This window comes from Malaclemys terrapin, chromosome 11 (assembly GCF_027887155.1).
Source record: "Malaclemys terrapin pileata isolate rMalTer1 chromosome 11, rMalTer1.hap1, whole genome shotgun sequence".
NCBI lineage: Eukaryota > Metazoa > Chordata > Testudines > Emydidae > Malaclemys > Malaclemys terrapin.
Genome location: NC_071515.1, coordinates 47,014,288 through 47,036,295, shown reverse-complemented (window position 1 = coordinate 47,036,295; position 22,008 = coordinate 47,014,288). Strand labels below are relative to the sequence as shown.

Here is a 22,008-nt window from a genome sequence, read left to right as displayed (position 1 = left end):
AAATAAATAAAATAACTTTCAAATGTGCACAAGAGTGTTGGTACTTTATATGGGAACATTCACAATGTGCTTCTCTGTTTGGGATGTGTGTGTGCAGTGTGTCTGCAAAGTAACTTGCGTTACAACTCCAGAGGGACAGAGTTATCAGAGAGGCCCCCATGCAATGCATTGCTGACATGCTGTTATTGGCCTGCAGCCCTGTACTTGCCATGGGTTTCCAGTGCGATTCAGCAAACAAATAATTTAAAAATGTATTACCATGACAACATTACATCCTACTGTAGCATATACTGGCTATTTCTGAGAGACTGTACAAGCACTTTCCTCAACAAAACATACACTACAATATATGTATGATATATCAGTATAACCAGAGCCTTTTATTACTAAGCAAAAGATTAGATATGTAAACTTACTGAGGGAGTAATAGATGTTTAAAAAAATGAGAGAATATGAAATACAAGAAGAAAATAACACTGAACCAAAGGCATAACCTCAAGCTAGGTCACACTTTGGGATGTAGAAAAATATTGACATGAGAAAAGCAGTGACTAAGATTAATCATGACCAATTTAAAACACTGACAACATTATGTAAACCAGCAATATGATAACTGCTGGGACTTGCAATTATAACCTGAGAATTGCTGAAAGAAAAAGAGGAAATGCAGGCTGAAGAGATCATTTATTTGAACAAGAAAGGGTATAGGACAATGTTCTGATATGCACATTCAGACCACAATAAAGTAGGCCTGGTGAGAAATACAACATATACACTGGGATAATTTTTTTAAAAAAATCTGTGAAATGCAAATTTTCATCCATTAACAATGTTACACTGCTCTTTTGCTAGTCTTGCTTGAACCTTTATGTAAACTTTTTTGTATTACATATATAAAAGATCTCATACAAGGAGCACAAGTGTAAATGGGAAACTGTGTTTGTCTCTTTTAGTAACAGTACATTTGGTTTATTATCTATGAAAATTAGGTCTAGATATAGAATCCTCAGGGTTTTAGATATAAAAATCAACTGCAGCATGCTACCAAGTAACACTAATACGTAGTGCTCCTCCTTTACACTTATGGCTGTTTACAGGGGGGGAGGGATAACTCAGTGGTTTGAGCATTGGCCTGCTAAACCCACAGTTGTGAGTTCAATCCTTGAGGGGGCCACTTAGGGATCTGGGGCAAAATCAGTACTTGGTCCTGCTAGTGAAGGCAGGGGGCTGGACTCGACCTTTCAAGGTCCCTTCCAGTTCTAGGAGATAAGATATCTCCATATATTAATAAAGTGCCCTTAAAGTGGTTGTAAATATTACTTAGTCATACTTTATTCTAATGGCAAAAAGCAGACAATGTATTACAGTTCAATGAGAATTAGTTGTAAATTGCAAACATACAAAAGATGCAAGCTAAATGAAAAAACAAAAAAACGCACGCCACTTCAACTTTCACTATCAAAATCAGAGTAACCGAAGAGGCTGGTTCAGTAAGGACAGATTAACTGTCTGGAAACCAGTGACATACGAAAAGCTGAATACAGTGGTGATTGAAACAAGAGTTGGTATGGTGGAGGTGAGATGAAAAAAAACCCTAGAAAATATCAAAGTTGGAAAATCTAAAGCCATGGCAAGATAACTGCCTGAAGAAACATGAGTACAGCAGCATTCAGAGAGAATGAGAAATAGGAAGTAATGGTCCAGTGGCAAAACCAATTAAGCAGCATTCACTGGGTGGAACATTGTCCACAGGCACAGAGAAGCAGCACCTACAACTGATTGTTTAATCATGCCAGCAAATCAACCTTTATTATTTATGAAGGGGTGAGAAGAGAGAACACTGTGGTGACGGAGAGGACATGCATGACTTGGTCAGTCATTTCCTTCTATCTCTACTCTGTGACTTTCAGGCCTTATTCTTGACCAGCTTCGTCAGTTTGAGACCAGCTTTCAAATGCCACTTTTCTTTGCCTCTCTCCTTTGAGTGTTAACATTAGACAAGTTCATCTGTAAATACTTCCCAAGAATTCAGAGAACACAAAATACACAAAGGCAACTGTTTCCCCCACAGATTATCACTTAAACCTGGGTATTTATGGTTGTTCGTGGTCATATTCTGCTTTTACATGCACCCAACCAAACCCAGGGAGCAGAATATGACCTGCTTACTTCTAAGGGCAGGTCTACACTAACCCCCCAATTCGAACTAAGGTACGCAACTTCAGCTACGTGAATAACTGACACGGCAGGCCGGCTCCCCCATCGACTTCGCGTACTCCTCTCGCCGAGCTGGAGTACCGCAGTCAACGGCGAGCACTTCCGGGTTCGACTTATCTCGTCCAGACAAGACGCGATAAGTCAAACCCAGAAGTTCGATTTGCTTGCCGCCGAACTACCGGGTAAGTGTAGACCTACCCTAACACTGGAGGTTTCAAAGTCAGGAGCAGTCTCAGGCTAGATGGCTGGCCACAGTTACACCTCAGAGAGAGAGGACTGATGCTTTAACCAGGCCCCACATTTAAGAGTAAATAAATCCAATACATCAGCATGATTGCTTGCTTTCATGACTTACATTGTACAAACCACAGCTCTCAAAGCCCATGTCAGTGCAAGTGTTCAGCTCTGGGCCACATTGAGCATAACTGGCTTCGCTAAAGATCACACAGCAGTCACCATTTTATCAGCGCTCAAACAACAAGTTAAGGTTTGGCTGAAATCTGAAGGTCTCTCTCCCTTTGGCATAGTCTCAGCTAATAGAACAAATGTCAAATCAGTACAAGATGGCATATTTACAAAATTGTACCCTGTTTTGCATAACCTAATGATGCAGCAGTTCTTAAGGACTGAACATTTCAAATCTGCTAGCAAAAGATTGCCAAATCTATGACTGTTTCAAACACTTGCCAAAAGCATATCAAATTCAGAGTGAACTGCAAAATAATCTCCTTCACAAGTTGAACAGTCCCTTTTGTAAGCTCTAGGCCCCTGTCATGATCTCTCCAACTAAGCCCCAGGACTCTCCATAGGCTGGTGACCCAGCCCCCTACACATTAACCTAGAGGTTGCACTCTGTGTTGACCCCTACCTCAAGTGTGTTATAACTTCTATTAACTCCAGGGATCTGCCACCTTTACAAACCTCCTCCATTACACAAGACTCTCTAGTTAGCCTAAAGGACAAATTGGGCCAGATTTTATTCTCATGTACATGGGTGCAATTCCATTCTACAACCTTCACTGAGGGGAATGGAACAAAACTGGTCTCCTTTCTTTCTTTGAGGTATACTTCAGCCCTGCTACTGTTGCCACAAACTACTACCTGTTCTAGCAATGTTTGCCCCTTCCTTTGCCAACTCTCTTATTTTCATACTTCAAGGACAGCCTAAAAATAGCCATCTCACCTAATTAACTTGCTAGCAGGATATGAGTTTAAATCATCCCTCAAATGTTCTTCCCAACATCAAAAGGAAACGTGAACCTCAAAAAATTCAGTTCCATCCATACATTTGGAATTAATGTTGTGACAACACATGTGAAGGGTAACAATGTGAGGGCTGGGCCTAGCACTCTGATTAGCACATCACAGTGTCACACAGAAGACCAGGGCTCGGTTTCTGGGTCTAGTCATTATCCCACACATGAGCAGTTGCTGTCAGCACTAAAGTGGCAGCGCCTTCAGTATTTAGTGGGGAAAGGAAACATTGCTTTGCTGATACCTTTTTGGCTGAGGTGAGGGCAGTTTTGATAGAAGATAGGCTGCACCAGCTCTCCTTGATGAGAAGGAAGGTCATTGATACAGAGCCTTGAAGAAAGGGGCTAATTTCCAAGTGGGGTCAGTAAGGTTCCAAGAAACAAGGTTCTTGGGAGCAAACAAATCCCCCAAAATGAATCACTGGGAGTATTGAACAGGCAAAGGAATAGAGCTTCTTTTGACTCTTGCAGCACACAACGAGCAAGGCCTGGAGTCAGACTTTTCTACCTCTAGAGGAAGGTGTATAGTGTGAGAACATGATCTATATCATCACCCCCTTCTCCATCTAGCCAGCATCCTCCCCAATTAGTCCCTCTGAGTAACACATTTAAAACCTTTAGCTCTTGGTACTGGCAGTTTCAACGTGGCCATTGCCAGCAATGGATGCTGTGCCAAGAAAATTCGACTCCTGGCATGAAAGGATCAAACAGTCCTCTGGTGCCATCTGTGCCGTAAAGCTGGAGAATGACTTTGTGCACCCAGTGTGTTAATGTTCCATTCTGTAGCAAGAATGTGACTTATATTTACATTACTACCTAGCTGATCTGCTACTGTTCTCACTGCCTTAAAAGGAGCATACTTGGGGTGGGGGGGCAGGAAGCAGGCCAAAAGGAAGGTTGATAGAGCTAACAGCTGGGAAAAAGCAGATCTGGTCAGGTAAGGAGGCCATGATGGCTCCTGATCTGTCCCCTATAATAATGAAACCATGAAAAGTCAGATATTGGTCAAGGACTCGTCCAGCACTCATCACCACTTTCAGCAGCTTTCAAGTGAGCCAGGTCATTGCCACAGGATAGCTTGTATTGCCTATGTAAATGTGATGGGTCCTCAAAGCAGATATTTCAGTCTGTCTAAATATTTTATAGACCATTCACTGCATCTCCCAATGAGCACAATTTACCATTCTTTCCTTGTAACCCGGGGTGGTTTAAGACTGTTCTGAACTCACCAAAATGATCAACCATCCATTCCCTGTCTCCTCCAGACACACACTCTCCCCCCGTATTTCCCCCTCTCACAATGGATTCTTCAACACGCCTTTCTCAGTCCTCCCAGCAAACAGACTCTTGGAACCAAATTAATGGCTGAACTTCAGCTGAGGTTATGAGGGATGAATAGGTGCATCTCTCCTCATCTGGGACTTGTTAGGCATTGGTTTGGTCCCTGGTGCCTACAGGCAGCCCTAATTTGTGCCTGGCTGCCAAATGCTCATATAAGCCATTTTGGCACCCAGGGCATAGGAACACTCCAGTCATGCCTCCATTCCCACAAGCCATGCTGACTCTACCCATACCAGAGAATCCCCCTACATCAGTGGAAGTCCCTGGAAGCATTTATAATGGCTGTTTTATGCTCCCCTAATTCTTGTTAATGGCTGGTCCTGTCCCTATTGTAATTTAGTGATGTCTCAGAACTTCTCTGCCTTACCCACAGCTGCTTACAGCCCCAAGGGGTTATTCAGGCAGCTGGAGACAGCTGGTCTACAGGTCAACATGGTCCTGCTTCTTTTCCTTCAAGAAATCCACTACATCAGGGGCTGGGGGAGGTGGCCTACAGCTTCTAGGCTGGCTCAATGAGTATTCCATTGTGCAATGGGAATCCCCAGTTATCTGGTTACACCAGAAGTATAACAACTTTGTTGACAGAGTAGGGTCCAAGTCCCCTTAATTTAGTTTCCCCACTTCTGGTTGGATTGAATCCTCAGATTTTGAACAGGAGCAGTGTTGCTCTCTTGCAAATTTATTGCAAGTCTTGGAAAAAAATCAAAACCAAAAACAAACAAAAAAAACATGGAACTGTTTCTAACCCTCATGAGTATGAAGGAAAATGTGAAAATTTGAAGTGCAATCTACAGGCTCCAAAACCAGAAGGCATATTAAGGATATATATATATATTTAAGATAATCTCATGCCTTTTGGGTACCCGAGTCATGATTTTTGAAAGCTAGAGGTCTGCAATAGTGTTTCTCTTAATTTTTTATGCATTGCATTTTGTTTGTCGTTTTATAAAGAAATGCACAGTATTTGAGTTAATCTGACTGAATTGGTAAAGGAGGCCCAGGATTTTTAATTTCCTCCAGACCCATGACATTTTTTGTGGCATGATACAAAGATGAATCTCTCTAAATTTAACAACATGTACCCAAATAATCTAGAAAATGCACATTTCAAAACCTTAGAGGAACCACAGTGACTTCATTTTGGTTGAGTTTGTTTGTTTAAGACACAGCATAGTTTCCCCAATAGCATATCACATTTTTAATTGAATCAGTTCCTTGGTATCTGAAATAAAACCATAATTAACAGCTTGTGATTACTATTTGTGAAATATCCAAATCAAACTCATTTATTTAACATACACTATTTTCCTGGGGTTGGAGGTAACAATTTAATTCTAAATCCAGAAAGTAGTAACATTAGGACTTCTAGAAGCACAATGTAACACAACTTGAATTGTTAACAAGTAACTGAAGAAGTTATTCTGTAAAAAATTGGAATGTATTAATAATTGCTTATATCATGTGCTCCAGGGAAAAAGTATATTTAAACTATGGAAAAAAGGAATTAAGTACTATCTTACCTCATAATTTTTCAGATTATCACTTGCTACAGGAAGACCCATGTAACGCTCTGTATATATTGAATCTGTAATATTAAAAGTGTGAATACAATATAGTAGAAGGCTTCTACTTTTGTAAGTGCTTTTGTCTACCTGAGATTCCACATGTTGTGTTACTCACAGACATAAGGTATGCATTACCATTTTGGAAAGAGTCACCATTTTCCCTGATGAGCTTCACAGGGTATCCATAATCATTAGGAATATTTAATGTTGCTGTTGCCATGGCCACCTGAATGCTGAATATTAATAAATCACCTTGTGTCAATGTTATATTATTGTTACTCTTTCAGTAATCTTAAAGAAATTGCTGAGACTCTAGCATTTACTGACTGGTTTCTGAAAATCATCCAGATAAATGGTCTCAGGTATTTAGAACTTAATGATATTAAGAAAGGAAACTGCCAAAACTGGATTATTCCCTGATTGGGCCTTATTTGCTTTATCTTTACATTTGTATTCAGTATCTCAGGTTTTCCACAGATTTTTCAGCATGTTGTCTGATTTTTTTTTTAATTGCCAGATTTGCTGCCCTTTTCTATACTAAAATCCACAAACGGAGGTACAATAAACACATTTCAATCTCTGTTTAACTATTGGTTACTACAAATGTCATAGAGAACCACCTACATTTGATTTGCTTTTTTAATTCCACTGTGTCTTTTTCACTGCTCTAGAAAATTACAGTTTGGAATTTTAGTGTTTCTCTGATTGTCACTGAAAATAAAATCTTTGCATAGGATTCCTGCTACATTGGAATATCTGCCCTAAAAGGTCATGACAATTTGGGCACAGCAACTACAGGCAACTGAAAACTGTAAAATAAAATAAAAATAAATAATAATAAATAAAACTTTCTGGACTAGAGGATGTATTTTAAAATAACCATTACGTAACAAATGAGGGGAATAATCTGATGTGTGTCTCATTATGCTGCACATTCTGATGTGTCTCTTATTATGCTGCACATTCTAATGGCTACAATTACTCTGCAATTACTCACCACACAAGTTCATCATTTACATATAATGGACTCCTATATAGGCTTTTGCAAATCACTAACATTAAACATCTTTTCTGAAGGTTCTGAAAGCCAACATTTTTCTAAACCAACTTCACTGAAAGGGGTATTTAATCCCAACGAATTCAACAGCACAGAGCCTAGTATTTCTTGGCTATTTGGCCAATTTCAGTTTATGCAACTTTCTTCTTCTGTTGTTTGACAAACATGTGATAGCTTTAAAAGTTTAGTGTCAAAGGTTCTCAATAATGAAGCTTGCATACAGTAGTAACCACAAACTGGACTTTCTAATTATTAAAGTAAAGCATTTTAAGTGACTACTGTGTTGGTCTAGTCTTGTTTCATATAAAATGAATAACCCACCCCATCCTATCCCAAGTTACACATAGAGAAAGATATTTAAATGACCCCCTTGTGTATTAGCTAGGAAACTTACAGGACCAGATCCAACTCAGTTGAAAGACTCCCATCTTAGCTCAAGGCTACAGTCTTGACATTGCTCCTTCTAACAAACAAGCTCCTACAGGCAATTATAATCTTTTGTTTTACATTAAGAATTATATTACATTATAAGAATAAATAGAACCTTGCAATAATCTGTTTTCAATCCTGCCACATTTTTCATGGACAGCATTAAAGGACCAATCATGAACAAATCAATGTACTAAGTGAGTCTAAGATGGGAGTATTCCTTTTACTACCATGTGAATACAGCACTGTTTTTTGTTTGGACCTACAATGAGTTATATGTGTATACAGATTTTATTTTCCAGACATCCAGTCTCTTGAGGGATTTTCTTCAGAGAATTAACTAGAATTGTAAAATCTGAATTTTAAACCCCTAAAGGAAATAATTTTGAGGCAGTTCACATCTGTGGCTTAAAATTACTCAGTGTCCCTTTAAGAGATGAATTTACAACACAAATTTTGTTATTCTTGCTATAGTTCAATCATGTAAGCAAAGTAGTAATTTAAAGAAACAAATACCAATAATAATGAATTTTATGACATTCAATAATGATCTCTCAACACTTTAGAACACATGGCAGTTTATGAATGCAAATGCAGACATTTACATTACAGTAATATTGCAAATATTACAGTAATTCTGTGCTTTATAAAGGTTAAACAGATTATCTTAAATTTAGGATCTGACATTTAAAAAAAAACCCAGAATTTGGAGAGATTGTGCAATACTGAACAACAGCTTACCAAAACAGACTAAATGGCATTTATGAGAGATCATCCAGTTAATATACAATCAGTGCATTATTCTATAAATCAGTTCTCTGCAGAGTGTATGCTGCAAGTCATATGGGAATATTTATAACTGGGAAGCCATCACATACCATAATATTGCCAGCGTGACACCGGGGCTACAGCTATTCCACACTTGAACACTTTACTTCCAGATCCAAGCACCATGGAGGTCACATACCCTCCATAAGACTGAGAAGAAAACAATATAGTTATTTTAAGGGGAAGGAAGAGATGGGGCCCGTCTGCTACACTACTTTTGACACCTGTTTTTTATATTAAGACCTCTATCATGATTTTGGAAGTGACAATCTCCATTTCAGTCTGCTCCAGGGGCAAGGCAACAAAGCACTGCTCTTTACTATGGGCAGATGTGAAATTCATGAACTAGCCCATTACACAGATGTTTAAGTACCTGATATGCAGAAGCAAGCAGGCAGCACAATATCTAAAAGGTGTTACTTGCTGCCACAAGCGATTGCACTCACAACAGTTTAGAGGCCAGTTTTGAAAAAACTCCTCTTAATATTTAAAGAGATAAGTACATTTAGGAACTTATCCCTACCTTACAATGGGATAACAATGGACTAGCCCTCAAGCAGCTGCAGAGTCCAGTGACTTCAATGACATGCATAGGTGTAGGGATCAGCACTCATGGAACCCATTGCTGGATTGGGCCCTTCAGTTCCAGTATGGCAAAGCATTTATATATATTTAATTTCAAACACACAAGCAGTCCCACTTAAATCAATGGGGCTATCAATGCGTGGGATGGTGACTGACCAGTAACTGGAAATTCTGCGAGAAGTGTGGTCCCTATCTGTAGTCCACTATGTGCCCAGAGCTGGAGAGTTGAAAGTAACATCCATTGGTCCGCGCATGCACCCTGATTCACCTCGTACCTCTATTTGAGGGGATAAAGGGTGGGGCAGATCGACCATTTCTCCAGTTCATTCTCTACTGGAAATCAGAGAAGATCCAAAGCAGATGGGAAGGAGGACAGGTAGTGGAATACAGCTAGGGACCACACATCTCAAAGAACCGCCAGTTACAGGTCAGTAACTTCCCCTTCTTCTTTGAGTGATGGTCCCAATTGTAGTCCCCTGAAGGTGACTGACAAGTAGTACCTAAGTAGGATGAGGGTGCGAGAATGCAGGTGGGAGAGCTGAGTGGAGGACCACCATCTCAAAGGAGGCATCAGCAGAGAAGTCCTGCACCAGGACATAATGTCATGTGAATGTGTGAATGGAGCCCCACATGTCCGCCGAGAGGCATCTCCATAGTCGTTGCTTGTGCTCCAGTAGAAGAATAAACTCTCACTCCATGGGGGGAAGGGCAGGAAGTACGATACCTGATGGATCTCTGGCTGCATTCTATGCTATTTGGAGATTATCTGGGTAGAAATGGTGTGTCCCCTGACTCTTTCTGCGATAGCGATGAACAGTCTCAAGGATTTCCAGATTGGTTTTGTTCTTTGCTGATAAAAGGCCAAGGCCTGCCAAACACAGGAGGAGTAGATTCTTCGTTCCCCTAAGGAATCATGTGGTTTTGGGAGGAACAAAGGTTAAGGTTAATTTATTGGTTAAGGTGAAATTCTGAAACTACATTGGGGATGAATTTGAGGTGTAGACACAATGCAACCTTATTCTTATGGAATATACCGTAAGGAGAATCTACCATCATCGCTGCAAGCTTGCCACCCTTCTAGCTGAGATGATGGCTATGAGGAAAGGAGAGACATGGAGCAAGAAGCTAATGGTTTGGAGTGGGACCTTGTGATTACTGAGAACAAGGTTCAGGTCCCACTGGGGAGGAGCTTCTGAATAGGTGGGAAGATTCTGATTAGGCCTTTCCAGCTATCTAGTGGATGTGAGAAGACTGAGTAGGCCTGAGAAGGTGGATGGTATGCACTGATTGCCACCAAGTGGACTCACAAGGAGCTGATGGACAAGCCTGATGTCTTCAGCGAGACGATGTAGTCCAAGATGAGAGGACTATCTGCAGTTTCTGGGAGAATGCTCCTTTGATGTGCTCAAAAAGAAAAGCATCTACATTTAGCTAGATAACATCTTCCAGCAGAGTCCTTCCTACTATCATAAAGTATGTCTCGCATGGCTGTGGAGCATGACCGTTCTAAGGAAGATGGTTATCTAAATATCAAGCCTGGAGGTGGAGCGGGCGCAGATTGGGGTGCTTGATCTTGCTGTCCCACTGAGTTAGGAGCTCAGTAAACATTGAGAGTATGATCATGCATAGAAGATGGGAAGCCAAAATTGTCTGCGCCAATAAGGGGAGATCTAGATGACTCATGCCCCGTCCAGCTGGATTTTGCACAGAACTCCTGACAGGATGGATAGTGGAGGGAAGGCACAGCTGAACTGGTCTGACCAAGGAAGAAGCAGAACATTGCCCTGGGAGTTGTGACCTAGGGCTTCTGTGTAGCAATAAGTGATGCATTTCCTGTTCCTTTGAGAGGTGAAGAGAACCCTGGTTGGGGCTCCCCATTGAGTGAAAATATTGCATAATATCAAATCGTTGTGCTCCCACTCATGGTCGACTATGACATGTTTGCTGAGAGAGAGTCTACAAGCACATTCTGCTTCCCCATAGTTAAGCTGCCGATAGGGTGATTCAACTGCTGACACAACAACTCCACAGGCTGACTGCTTCTGCACACGGGGAGATGGATCGTGCTCCTCCCTGCGTGTTGATGTAGAAGACAGTCATAACGTTGTCTGGCATTATAAGGACATGGTGAGTGTGGATGAATGGAAGTAGGGACTCACATACCTTCTGGACTACTTGCAACTCCAGGACACTGATGTGCATCCTGGAATCTTGAGATGTTCGGGTACCATGTTCTGTGCTGCTATTCAAGTGGGCTCCCCAACCGAACAGCGATGCATCTGTAATAATGATCCTGTCTGAGAGAGGAAGGGAGAAAGGGGATGCCCACCATAACAGGGAAGACACTACCCTGGCAGGAAACGTTGCCATAAGGTTTATGGGATAGCAGTTTGGAGAATATATCAACTGCAGCCATGTTTGAAAGCAATGAAAGTGGAGTCTTGTGAATAGGGTGATGTAGGTGCATGAGCCATGTGCCTAGGAGAGACAGACAAGTCTTGACCGGTACTCTAGGGTTGCCTTCAATCTGCACTATGATATTGTTCACAGTCACTGTCCTTGGGCAAGTATGCCTTCATGATGATAGAACTCAAGGTAGCCCAGAAGAAGTCCAGAGACTTGAGGGGGTGGGAATAGATTTTTCAGCATTTACACTGACTCCCAGTGAGGAGCGGAAATGCAGCATCACAGAAGCTGACTCATAGGTTTCCTGGAGGGACTTGGTGACAAGTAGCCAGTCGTTGAGATAGGGGAAGTGCGACAGGGTGGACTAGGCCCTGAAGCCCCCTGCTGGAGGTCTTGTGGCCCTGCCACACACTGCCCCAGAAAAGGGCAGTAGAGTGGCCAACCTGCGTAGAGCGGCTGTGTGGGAAGCAGCCAATCAGGGCCCAGCCGGTCAGTATAAGAAAAGCTGCAGGGCCAGAGTGAGTTCAGTTCTTTGCTAGAGCTGGAGGAGAATGGATGGTGCTCCAGACTGGCTGCTGAGACTCCACGAGGACAAGGCCCTGAGATAAGGGTAAAGAATGTGCGGGAGCCATAGGGAACTGACTCAGGGAATTATAGCAGCAACACAGTTTATTTAAAGAGACATCGTGAATGGCTGCTATCTATAGAGTCCCTGGGCTGGGGCCTGCAGTAGAGGGCGGGCCTGGGTCCCTCCCCACCAGCCACTGGGAAAGTGGCCTGAACTTTGAGGCACCCCAGAAGGGGAACTGAACCATAGTGGTGCAGCTGAAGAGCTGGGGGCCAGAAAGGCCCTGAGAGGGCGAAGACACTGCCTCCAGGGAAGGAGCCCTGGGGCAATGCTCTATTCCGGAGCAGGGACAAACTGAAAGAGACATTACAGAGGGCAATGAGAGAGAGAGAGAGAGCAGGCACACGCACTTGGCCAGGGAGTGCTCGTGAGAGGTGAGTGCAACCCTGTTACAGGAAGACAATGAGACCACCACGTCTACATGAGCTACTACTACCAAGAATATCTTGGTAAGACTCTCGGGGTGGTCACTATTCCGAAAGGGAGCATTCTGTACTGAAAATAGTCGGGTTCCACCATATGTGGAACTGTCTATAAATGGGATGACTAAGTGAAAAAACAGACATCCTTCATGTTGACAGTCATAAACCAAATGCCCTGTTCTAAAGATGGGATTATAGATGCCAACATGACCATGCAAAATTTGAGTTTGCGAATGAAGTAGTTGAGATGGCAGAAGTCGAGGAGTGTTTGTTAACTGCCCTTCTTTTTGGGTACCAGGAGGTAAGTTGAGTAAAACCCATTCCCTTGGTATTGAGGAAGGATGTGTTCTATTGGTCCTCACTGCAATAGGGGGTTCGCCTCTTGCTCAAGAATACCTTCATGAGTGGCCCTGAAGGAGGTGTAGGGAGGAGGATTTTGGAGGAGGTAGGGATGCAAACTCTATTGTATAGCCAGATTGGATTGCATTCAGCACCCACTTGACTGTTGTTATTGCTTTCTAGGTGTTGAAAGAGACTTCTAGACAACCCCCAAATGGTATGTGTTTGGGGTGGTGGGGGTGAGGTCAGGAGGTGTTGGGCTTAGTGTTTTGCGGTTCTCATGCACCAGTCAAAAATAACATTAAGCCAGTGGCTGAGACTGAGATACAGTGCTTGCTCCAAAGGATGTGTGGAAGCGAATCTTTTGAATCCTCTGCCTCTTGTGTGGTGGTTCATAGGGGCTCTGGTGGAAAAAATGCTTAGACACGTGTCTAGGTCTAAACGATGGGTGATGACACTCCCTCTTAGGGGCAGGTGTATATATCCCCAGTGAACAGAGGGTAGTCTAGAGCCCTTCAGGGTATGGAAGGACTTGTCTGTCTTTTAGTTGAAGAGCTGCAATTCATTGAAGGGGAATGCCTCTCTGGTATTCTGGACCTCCCTTGGAAACCCTGACACATGGAGCCATGACTCCCTGCGCATGATGATAGTAGCTATAGCTCTAGAATACGTATCAGTAGCATCAACTGGAGATCAGTCCTAGATATCAGTTTGTTTTCATCTATCAGAACTGGGAAACGAATTCTGTCCTGTTGCAGAAGGCTGTCAAACTCAGCAAACTAGGCATAGTTCAAGATGTTGTATTTAGCCATTAGTGCCTGGTAACTGCCTATCCTGAACTGGAGGCTAGATGATGAGACCTTTCTCCCCAACAGATCCAGGCATTTGCCCTCTTTATCCATAGGAGTAGACTGTGGATGTTGCTGTCTAGCCCTTTCAGAAGCAGCTTAGACCACCAGTGAGTTGGAAGCAGGGTAAGAAAACAAAAATTCTGCCCCTTTGGCCAACACATAGTAATCTTCTCCACCCTTGTGGGGGTGGGAGCGCAGATGGAGGGGGTGTACCAAACTGTCCCAGCTGGCTCCAGTATGGCTTCATTAACAGGGAAAGCTATTCTGTTGAATCCAGATGAGTGGAGGATGCCTAAGAGTTTGTGCTGGGAGTCCAGGACCTCTTCAAGAGGAATCTAGAATTCTCCAGCAACCCTGAGAAGATGATCCTGGAACTGTCTGAGGTCATCAGAAGAAGGGGGAGATGTAGGGGTCACTGCTTCATCCACAGATGAAAATGGCCGTCTTACTGGTTCCGGCAGAACTGCCTGATATGGTGCATAATGCTCCTCCTCCTCTGTAGGATCCAGGGGCAGATTTGAGCCTCCCCTTAGAGGGGAGGCAAGGGTTTACTCTCTAGCAGATCAGATTGACTCTGCAGGAGGGTACTGGTCCCCAGTTTGGCCAGTAGAAGGATCAATAGGTGGTTGTGGAGGCCCCAAGGCATGGGGTACCAAGGACTGAGTTAGATGAGGCAGAGGTTGGTTCCAAACTGGTGCAGGTCTTTTGGGCACCAGAGGATATGTAGGATGGGGAAAAAAAGGTTCATTGATGAAGAGAAGGCCGATTCCAGTTCCAGTAGTGATACTGTCAGTGCTGTTGGAGGAGAATTGCATTCAGTGCATGGGACAGGTGACAAGTTCCTTCCAGTGGTCAACTCCCTTGGTGGTGGTGTTATATCTCTGGAGATGGAGGCACCCGATGGAGGAGGGGATTCCAGATCTGGGACACTGGAAATGTCCTGTAGAGTAGCAATGGATTCAGATTTCCTCCGGGTCAGAGGAGTTCTACTTGTCCGAGCCACTGGAGCTGCAGGAAACTGTGTAGCTGCTGAAGATGGTGCTATGGATAGGCAAAGTTAATGATGATTGGTCTTCATCAGAGCTGGCAGATCCCAGGGTTTGGGAGGTGCTGAAAATGATGGTACTGATGGATTGTGGTCAGGTATCTATGTAGCCCAATGCTTATGGGCTTTCTTGTCATGCCTCTGAGACTTAGGATGTACTAAGATCCCATGGGCTGAGCTGATGGGCTTGCTGTGAGTTGAAACCAACTTCTTTGAAGTGGATTTAGAGGAAAGCTTAGTCTCATGCTTATGATGAGAGTGGTTCCTGGATTCCTGACAAGATCCTGCTGGGGGGTCTGTGGGGGTAGATTCTCCTGCATCAGTCAGACTTCACAGCAGGACGCACTAGATCCTCATGGCCTTCTCCATGAGGTATTTGTGGAGACAAAGTTCCCAACTTTCTTGGGTACAGCTGAGGAATGATCAGCAGATACGGCACCTCACTGTGATGTGAGCTTCCCCAAGGCAGTACAGGCAGTGCTGGTGGTCACTGCTGGCTGAGAAGGATCGCAGGCACGAAGCACAGAGTTTGAAGTCTAGAGTCCTGGGCACAGGCAGGTACCTGAACAGGGTATGGGGGTGGAGGGGGCAGTTTCCACTGAAGAGACTAATTCTAAACCCTAAGAGATCAATAAAACACCAAACTGTAAACTGTAAAAACTATATACAAGGCTAAATTCAATTGTTATTTTGTAGGGAAAAAGCCAAAGCTATGGACACTGGAGGTTCCAACCCAGACCATGCAGCAGTGAGAAGGAACTGGAGAGTTGGTCAGTTCACCTTGCCCTTTATCCCCTCAGAAAGAAGCAGGAGGTGAGCCAGGGTACATGCACAGACCAACAGACACTTCTTTCAAATTTTCCGGCTCTGGGCACATGCATAACCCACAGTGGACTACAATAGGGACCATCACTCAAAGAATTACAATTTAGGCATGTGCTTTAAAAATTTGCTGAAGCAAGGCCTTAGTGAAGAGCTGCTAATTTGATAGCTCTGTAAACTGAGTTCTCCCTGTTGTCCATAGGATATGTTCAGAAGAAGCAGCATCAGTGCAGACTTCCTCATATTATGTAGTTAGTGTGTAGAGTAAAAGACACAACAGCTAAATCTTTATAATTATCTACTAGAGATTCATCAGTCAAAGTAATCTGAATACTCACCCAGCCCCAAATAGCTATTCTGTTCTTATCGACAAAGCTCATTTCAGAAAATTTTCTAAATGCAAACAAAAATCAAACACTCACTAGATTGCAGAGATTTTAGAGTAGTAGTAATCACATGCAATTCCCTGTTTTCTAATATGCTGACGTTTTAACTTATACAGCTACGGCTGAACCATATGGCCCAGTGTTTGCTTGAGACAAAATGTAAAGTTTCACCTTTTTCTGAACTTCATAAAATCTGCTGAGTTTGAAGGTTTTTTTGTGTGTAACTGACAGAAAACAAAACCTGGCAGCTTTGTAAAAAAAAAAAATGCTCAGCTCAGATTTAATCTAGATGATTTTTTGGTATGATATTGGCAGCCCTAGAGATATGAAATGGTAAGGGGCAGCGATTACATCTGGTCCTTACAGGAGAGATGAGGGCTGAAAAACAATCCCTGAAACTCAAATCACATAAATTCCTTTTCACCACTGGGGGGAGAGATAGCTCTGTGGTTTGAGCATTGGCCTGTTAAACCCCACATTATGAGTTCAATCCTTGAGGGGTCCACTTAGGGATCTGAGGCAAAAATCAGTACTTGGTCCTGCTAGTGAAGGCAGGGGGCTGGACTTGACTCAACTCAACTTAATGACCTTTCAAGGTCCCTTCCAGCTCTATGAGATATGCCTATCTCACCTCTCAATGATACTGGTGCAATTTCATTTACTTCAACTAGGTCCACCAGTATATGGTAAATATGACTACAGGTGAAAACAGTGATTAGCTCAGCAGATACAAACAGAAGTCAGTCTTGATGAACAGAACACAATACTTTGTTTTAATATAGTCTGTTTTTTGTGCTCCCTGTCAAAAAGTCATTGGTCATCAGCAAACAGTTAAATATTAGTAAGGTAAAGATTAGGAGATGGTATATAATAAACATACACATTTTGAAAATTTCACCATGACTACTAGCACAGTCACAAAAGGAAGTTTCTGGACAAATTAGAACTTGGGTCTCTTGACTCTGAGTTGTATGATACAGTGACAAGATTATCCTCTCTCTTTTCTATAATATTACCACTATAATAAAGTTTTTGCTGATGAAGCAGATCCTCCCCTCACTGTATGTCATGATGTTCCTTGTTTTATGAGTTGTTTGTTGAATAGAAAGAAGGGTGCCTTGGTTTATCACTCTTAAAACTTCAACAGTTGGGACATCAAGCAAGTATTATAAAAGTTAATGAAACTGTCCACTGTGTGCTCACCTAGCTGCTGAGATTTGATCCTCTACTTCATATGTTCCCAGTCTTCGATTTACTGCATGCATAATTTCATCTCCTTGGTAGCCACTTCCTCTGCCATCAAAGCTAGCCACAATGATCTGTTCTGTGCTTGTAAGGTATGTAGCCCAATTGATACGGAAGGCATAATCTGCTTTCTGACTGCAAGGTCCTGCATAGCTGTGAAAGAATCCCAAAGGAGTCAAACATCTGCTGTTCATTTATTCTCTCATAAAGAATATGTGATACAGTTATTGCTGAAAACCATGAACAGGCAAACTTAATAACTAAACTGAGCATCAGAAATGTGTGAAACCCATCCATTGCTTACCCCAAATCCCAGCTTTTACTGGGTAAGAGCAGCAGTCTTAGTGGAAATATTCACATGAGTGAGCACTGCAGGACCTGGCCCTTCTTTAGGAATTCAGTTGTTTTACACTACAGTAACAATCCTAAGAAAATTCCCTCTCTTTGTTTTGCCACTTCATTTCAAACTGATGCTATCGTTTAACTGAACGAATCTATTTCTGGTGCTCCATTTAATTATTATTCATTATTTGTCTCGTTAAAATGTTAAATCAACAGTAAACAGCCTTCACTTGTGAAAATACAAAACAAAAACCCCATGTCATTTCACCACACTTTCAGTGACTCATCAGTGAAATTTAAAAACAAAAAAAACCCCACTCTATAGACTAATTAAACTATTTCTCATGGAGGCTTGGAAGGGAGAAATGAGAAGTGATTGTTATTGTACTTTCTGTTTTTAAGTACTTTGAAGGCACTCAGGTACTTCAGACATGGGGCTGCATAAGTACTCAGACAGATACGGTTAGATTAGATAGATTAGCAAGCATCATCTTTACTAATCTAGCATTCTGTTTCTGAAGAATTCATTGTGTGCTGTCTTGTTTATTCTTACTGGGAGACCTCACATGAGTAAGACCTGCAAGACTGGGCCCGAAAGCTATCCAATTCTATTTCCCTTTTGGGGAAAAAAGAGGAGCCTTTTTAAAAGGGAAAATAGGCACTAACAGCAAAAAATCTGAACAATAAAAGGACCTCATTATCTACCTCATATGTCTACACACTTCACTTTCAAAACCGAGCCATACATCTGTCAGAACTTCAAGAGACCCTTGAAGGTCTCTTCAAGGGTAGCATTTCTCTGCATGCAGCATTGCTTCGATGTGTACAGATCTGGTTATTGATGTGAACTCATTATTTTACTATTCTGAAAATGGTGCTCTCCATAATCTTTCTGGAGAGTACACACTTCACTCTTCACAATGATATGATTAGTAACCTACTGTATGAAACAAGGTTGATACTCACAAAGGACCAGATGACAGTCAATGAGAGCACAGGGGTTTTGTTTTGAGTTTTAACAAGTGAAGGGGGGATTTACTGTTCATTACAACTATAAGTAGGCAAATAATGAATAATTCTAGCCAATGTTATCAAATAAAGAAAAAGAGGTAACTGATTTCTATGTTGAGAGGAAACCAATATAACTCCTGAATTATGCTATTCTCCTTGTGGAGCCAGTTTTCAGTAAATATGGAAATTTGTTAGCCATTTCTATGAATAGCCAATTTCAGTAATTCTCATTAAAGAAACAATAATTAATGAAAATACATTAGAATGAGCAGAAAAGAGTGAGGAAGAAAAGGAACAAAGAGAATATATTCAAGGTCCAGTGAATGTGTCTTCCTTTTTCTGCTTATGAATTCCTTGGCCTGATTTCTCTGTTAATATGGAGATTATCACATACCTGTACAATACAGTTCTCTTACATACATCTAACCTACCCGAAGAGCAAATTTCTTTTCTAGGTTTTGGAACCAGCAAAAGTTAGACAAATTTGTCATTTAGCCACAGTTTTCTAGTCAGTTGCCTCTAATATGTATTATTATTGGTCCAATCGAAAGCCCACTGAAGTCAATGGGAGTCTATCCATTAACTTTAATGGATTTTGGGTCAGGATGCAAAAGGATTATGGTCAGCTGTTTTCAGAACAATCTGGAAACAGAGCCTGGTCCTCCAAGATAATGAGGAACTCTTGTGTGCTCTGAACTCTTATTGACTTCAGTGGGAGCTGAGGGTACTCAGCACCTCATGGAAAGGGCACAGAATCATGCCTGAAGAGTATCCAGTGCCATAAACAACAGATACCCTTGTTAAACCTTGCAGCATCTGACAGTGCACGTGCTTTGGAGGTCCACTGTAGAACAAATCACATGACAATCTGTAGAAAACTGGGATTCACAATGGTTTCTCTGTCTCTTAAACCCACTTTTAAAGGCCACTTGTGTGTTTTTTGAAGTTATTAGAAGTCTTTGAAGGAAATGAAAGTGATTACAATGCTAATATACTTGAAGACTTACACATCAAGGAGCAGAGGGTACTTCTTCGATGAATCAAAATGGGGAGGTAAGATCATCTGATACCACAATGCTAAAAGTAAAAAAAAGAAGTTTGATTTGTATTAGTTGTGCTATGGAATAACTAACATATAGCTGCACTGTTCACATAATCAGTAAAGTACATTTGAGTCATCCATTAATTTTTAAAAAATTGTACAAAAAACTTTATTTTATTCAAAAATGCCCTAAAACAAATGAGTCTAGATTTAGATTTACTAGGTTAATTAGAAACCTTAACTCATAATGTCTTCATAGTTTAAAATTAAGTCACTAGAAATTCTGAAGCTGGTAGTTACAATTTTTTAAAAAAAAATTCTCAGTATGTTTTCTGTGGTTGAGTCTACATTTAATGTGGAAATCTTGACAAAGTGGTGTGCTGCCAATCTGGTATCAGCTCAAAAATGTTTTTCTAGTCAACTTTCTAGCCCCCATGTCCCAAATGAGCGAGGACATTGAGTGGAAATTATGAACTTCCCAGGTAAGTGTGGAACAATGAACTCTGTTCAATGGCCTATGAACAAAATCTTAGAAATATGTTTTATTATATTTACACCATAGGTAATAGCAATGCAATTCCATGCTTTTCCTCTTGGAACTGTGATGGAAGAGCTGGGCTGAGATGAGTTAACCAAACATATTAAATGCAGCCTGTGAACGATATAGGGAGTGCTGCAGACTTAGTGGTTTGCTTGTTCACTGAAGGATTTTACAGGAATGGATGTTGTACACAGAGTGTAATGAGTGTTGTAGGAATGTGTTGTGTTCTAATGGTTAGAGTCCAAGTGTTTCAGGAGTTTGTAGAGTTCAGACTACACATGATGTTAAAATACAAAGGTGCTAAGTGACATTCAAAAATTAAGACCCTGGGTCATATGCTGTTGAAAGTGTTTTTCATCTTTGTGCTCTGTAGATGTAGGCATAGGCATCTTCATTGAGATGTACAAGACACATGGATTTAAGAGGATATTTGGATCTGAAGTTTAAATTAATGGGATTTTTTTTCTGCCCAGTACTACACAAAGAAAGAAGAGGAAATTCCCCTTACCCAACAGTTTCTACCCAGAAGAGATGAAGTAGTAAGAGGAAGAAGGAATAAAAAGATGAACACACAACTGATAGCATGAAGATCATCTTTAAACCTCCATCTTTCCTGGTAGTTTCCATCTTTAAACTTACTAAAAGTGTCACTAGAAATAAAAGACAGAAACACAAAGATAAAGGAGAGCTATAATATTCATGAGATAACAGTGGGAGGAGGGAGGTATCAAAAAAGTGCAACAAAGAGAAGTTTGTAAAACTTGATTCCTGTAAGAATGTTCATTTTGTGGAACAGAGTGAATGTGTGTCACATAAAACGAGAGGCTGACACTACGGTTGGAATGAAGAATAGTCCAGCAAGGTACTGTGCATACTTCTCATAGCCTATCAATGCTCCTCAACCCAGTATCAATTCAAGGCAAGACTCCAAGGAAACTTAAGGGGCCATGAACCTAAACAGCTGGTTTGGGCTCCTGGACACCATGCAAATCCAAACCAGCAAGATTCATAAAGCATTAGTGGAGAATTCATCTAGTGGGCAATTTAACCCCAAAGCTAACATCTATAATAACCACTTAAAACAAATTCTTTAAGCACCAACACATTGTTATATTGTTATTCAGAAAGCCTGGAGTCAGTAGAGTATTCAAGCATATACATACTTTTAAGCATGTGAGTCATTCCCCTGACTTCAATGGAACTAATCACATATTCAAAATTACACACATGCTTATGTGCTCTGCTGAATTGGGGGCCTTAATAACCCTAAAAAGTTTTCCAGAAATTTATATTCTGCATCTATTTTTGAAGAATCATAGTACCACTCCACCATGATCTCTGTATTCAAACACAAGCCACCCACATTAAATGTGCCTTTAAATTAACATAAACCAGTAATCTCTTTAAACCAATTAAAATTCTACTATGAGCTTTCTGGCATAGCAGCACTTCTATCCTTTAATTTTGACTCTTCACCCCACCACATATATTATCAACTAAAACAGCAGTCATCCACAGCATCATCATAAAGAAAGCATAATGATACACACTCTACAAAATAAATTTGTCAAGGGTAGCAGCTGATTTTATTATGTGTAATTTCAACAGTGCTGTCATTTCACTATTTACACACATTCTCTCTAAACTAAACTA

At 41.4% G+C, this 22,008-nt stretch overlaps 1 protein-coding gene across 1 annotated transcript in view; it reads right to left on the bottom strand.

Annotated features, from left to right (window-relative positions):
* DPP4 (dipeptidyl peptidase 4) overlaps nucleotides 1-22,008 on the bottom strand; it is an 80,917-nt gene that overhangs the window by 6,353 nt on the left and 52,556 nt on the right. The window contains exons 19-23 of the mRNA XM_054044805.1: nucleotides 19,780-19,849; nucleotides 17,378-17,572; nucleotides 16,127-16,181; nucleotides 8,741-8,840; nucleotides 6,332-6,396 (exon numbers count right to left, since the gene is read on the bottom strand). Coding sequence (XP_053900780.1) covers nucleotides 6,332-6,396; nucleotides 8,741-8,840; nucleotides 16,127-16,181; nucleotides 17,378-17,572; nucleotides 19,780-19,849 — 485 coding nt within the window. The remainder of the gene's footprint in view (nucleotides 1-6,331; nucleotides 6,397-8,740; nucleotides 8,841-16,126; nucleotides 16,182-17,377; nucleotides 17,573-19,779; nucleotides 19,850-22,008) is intronic.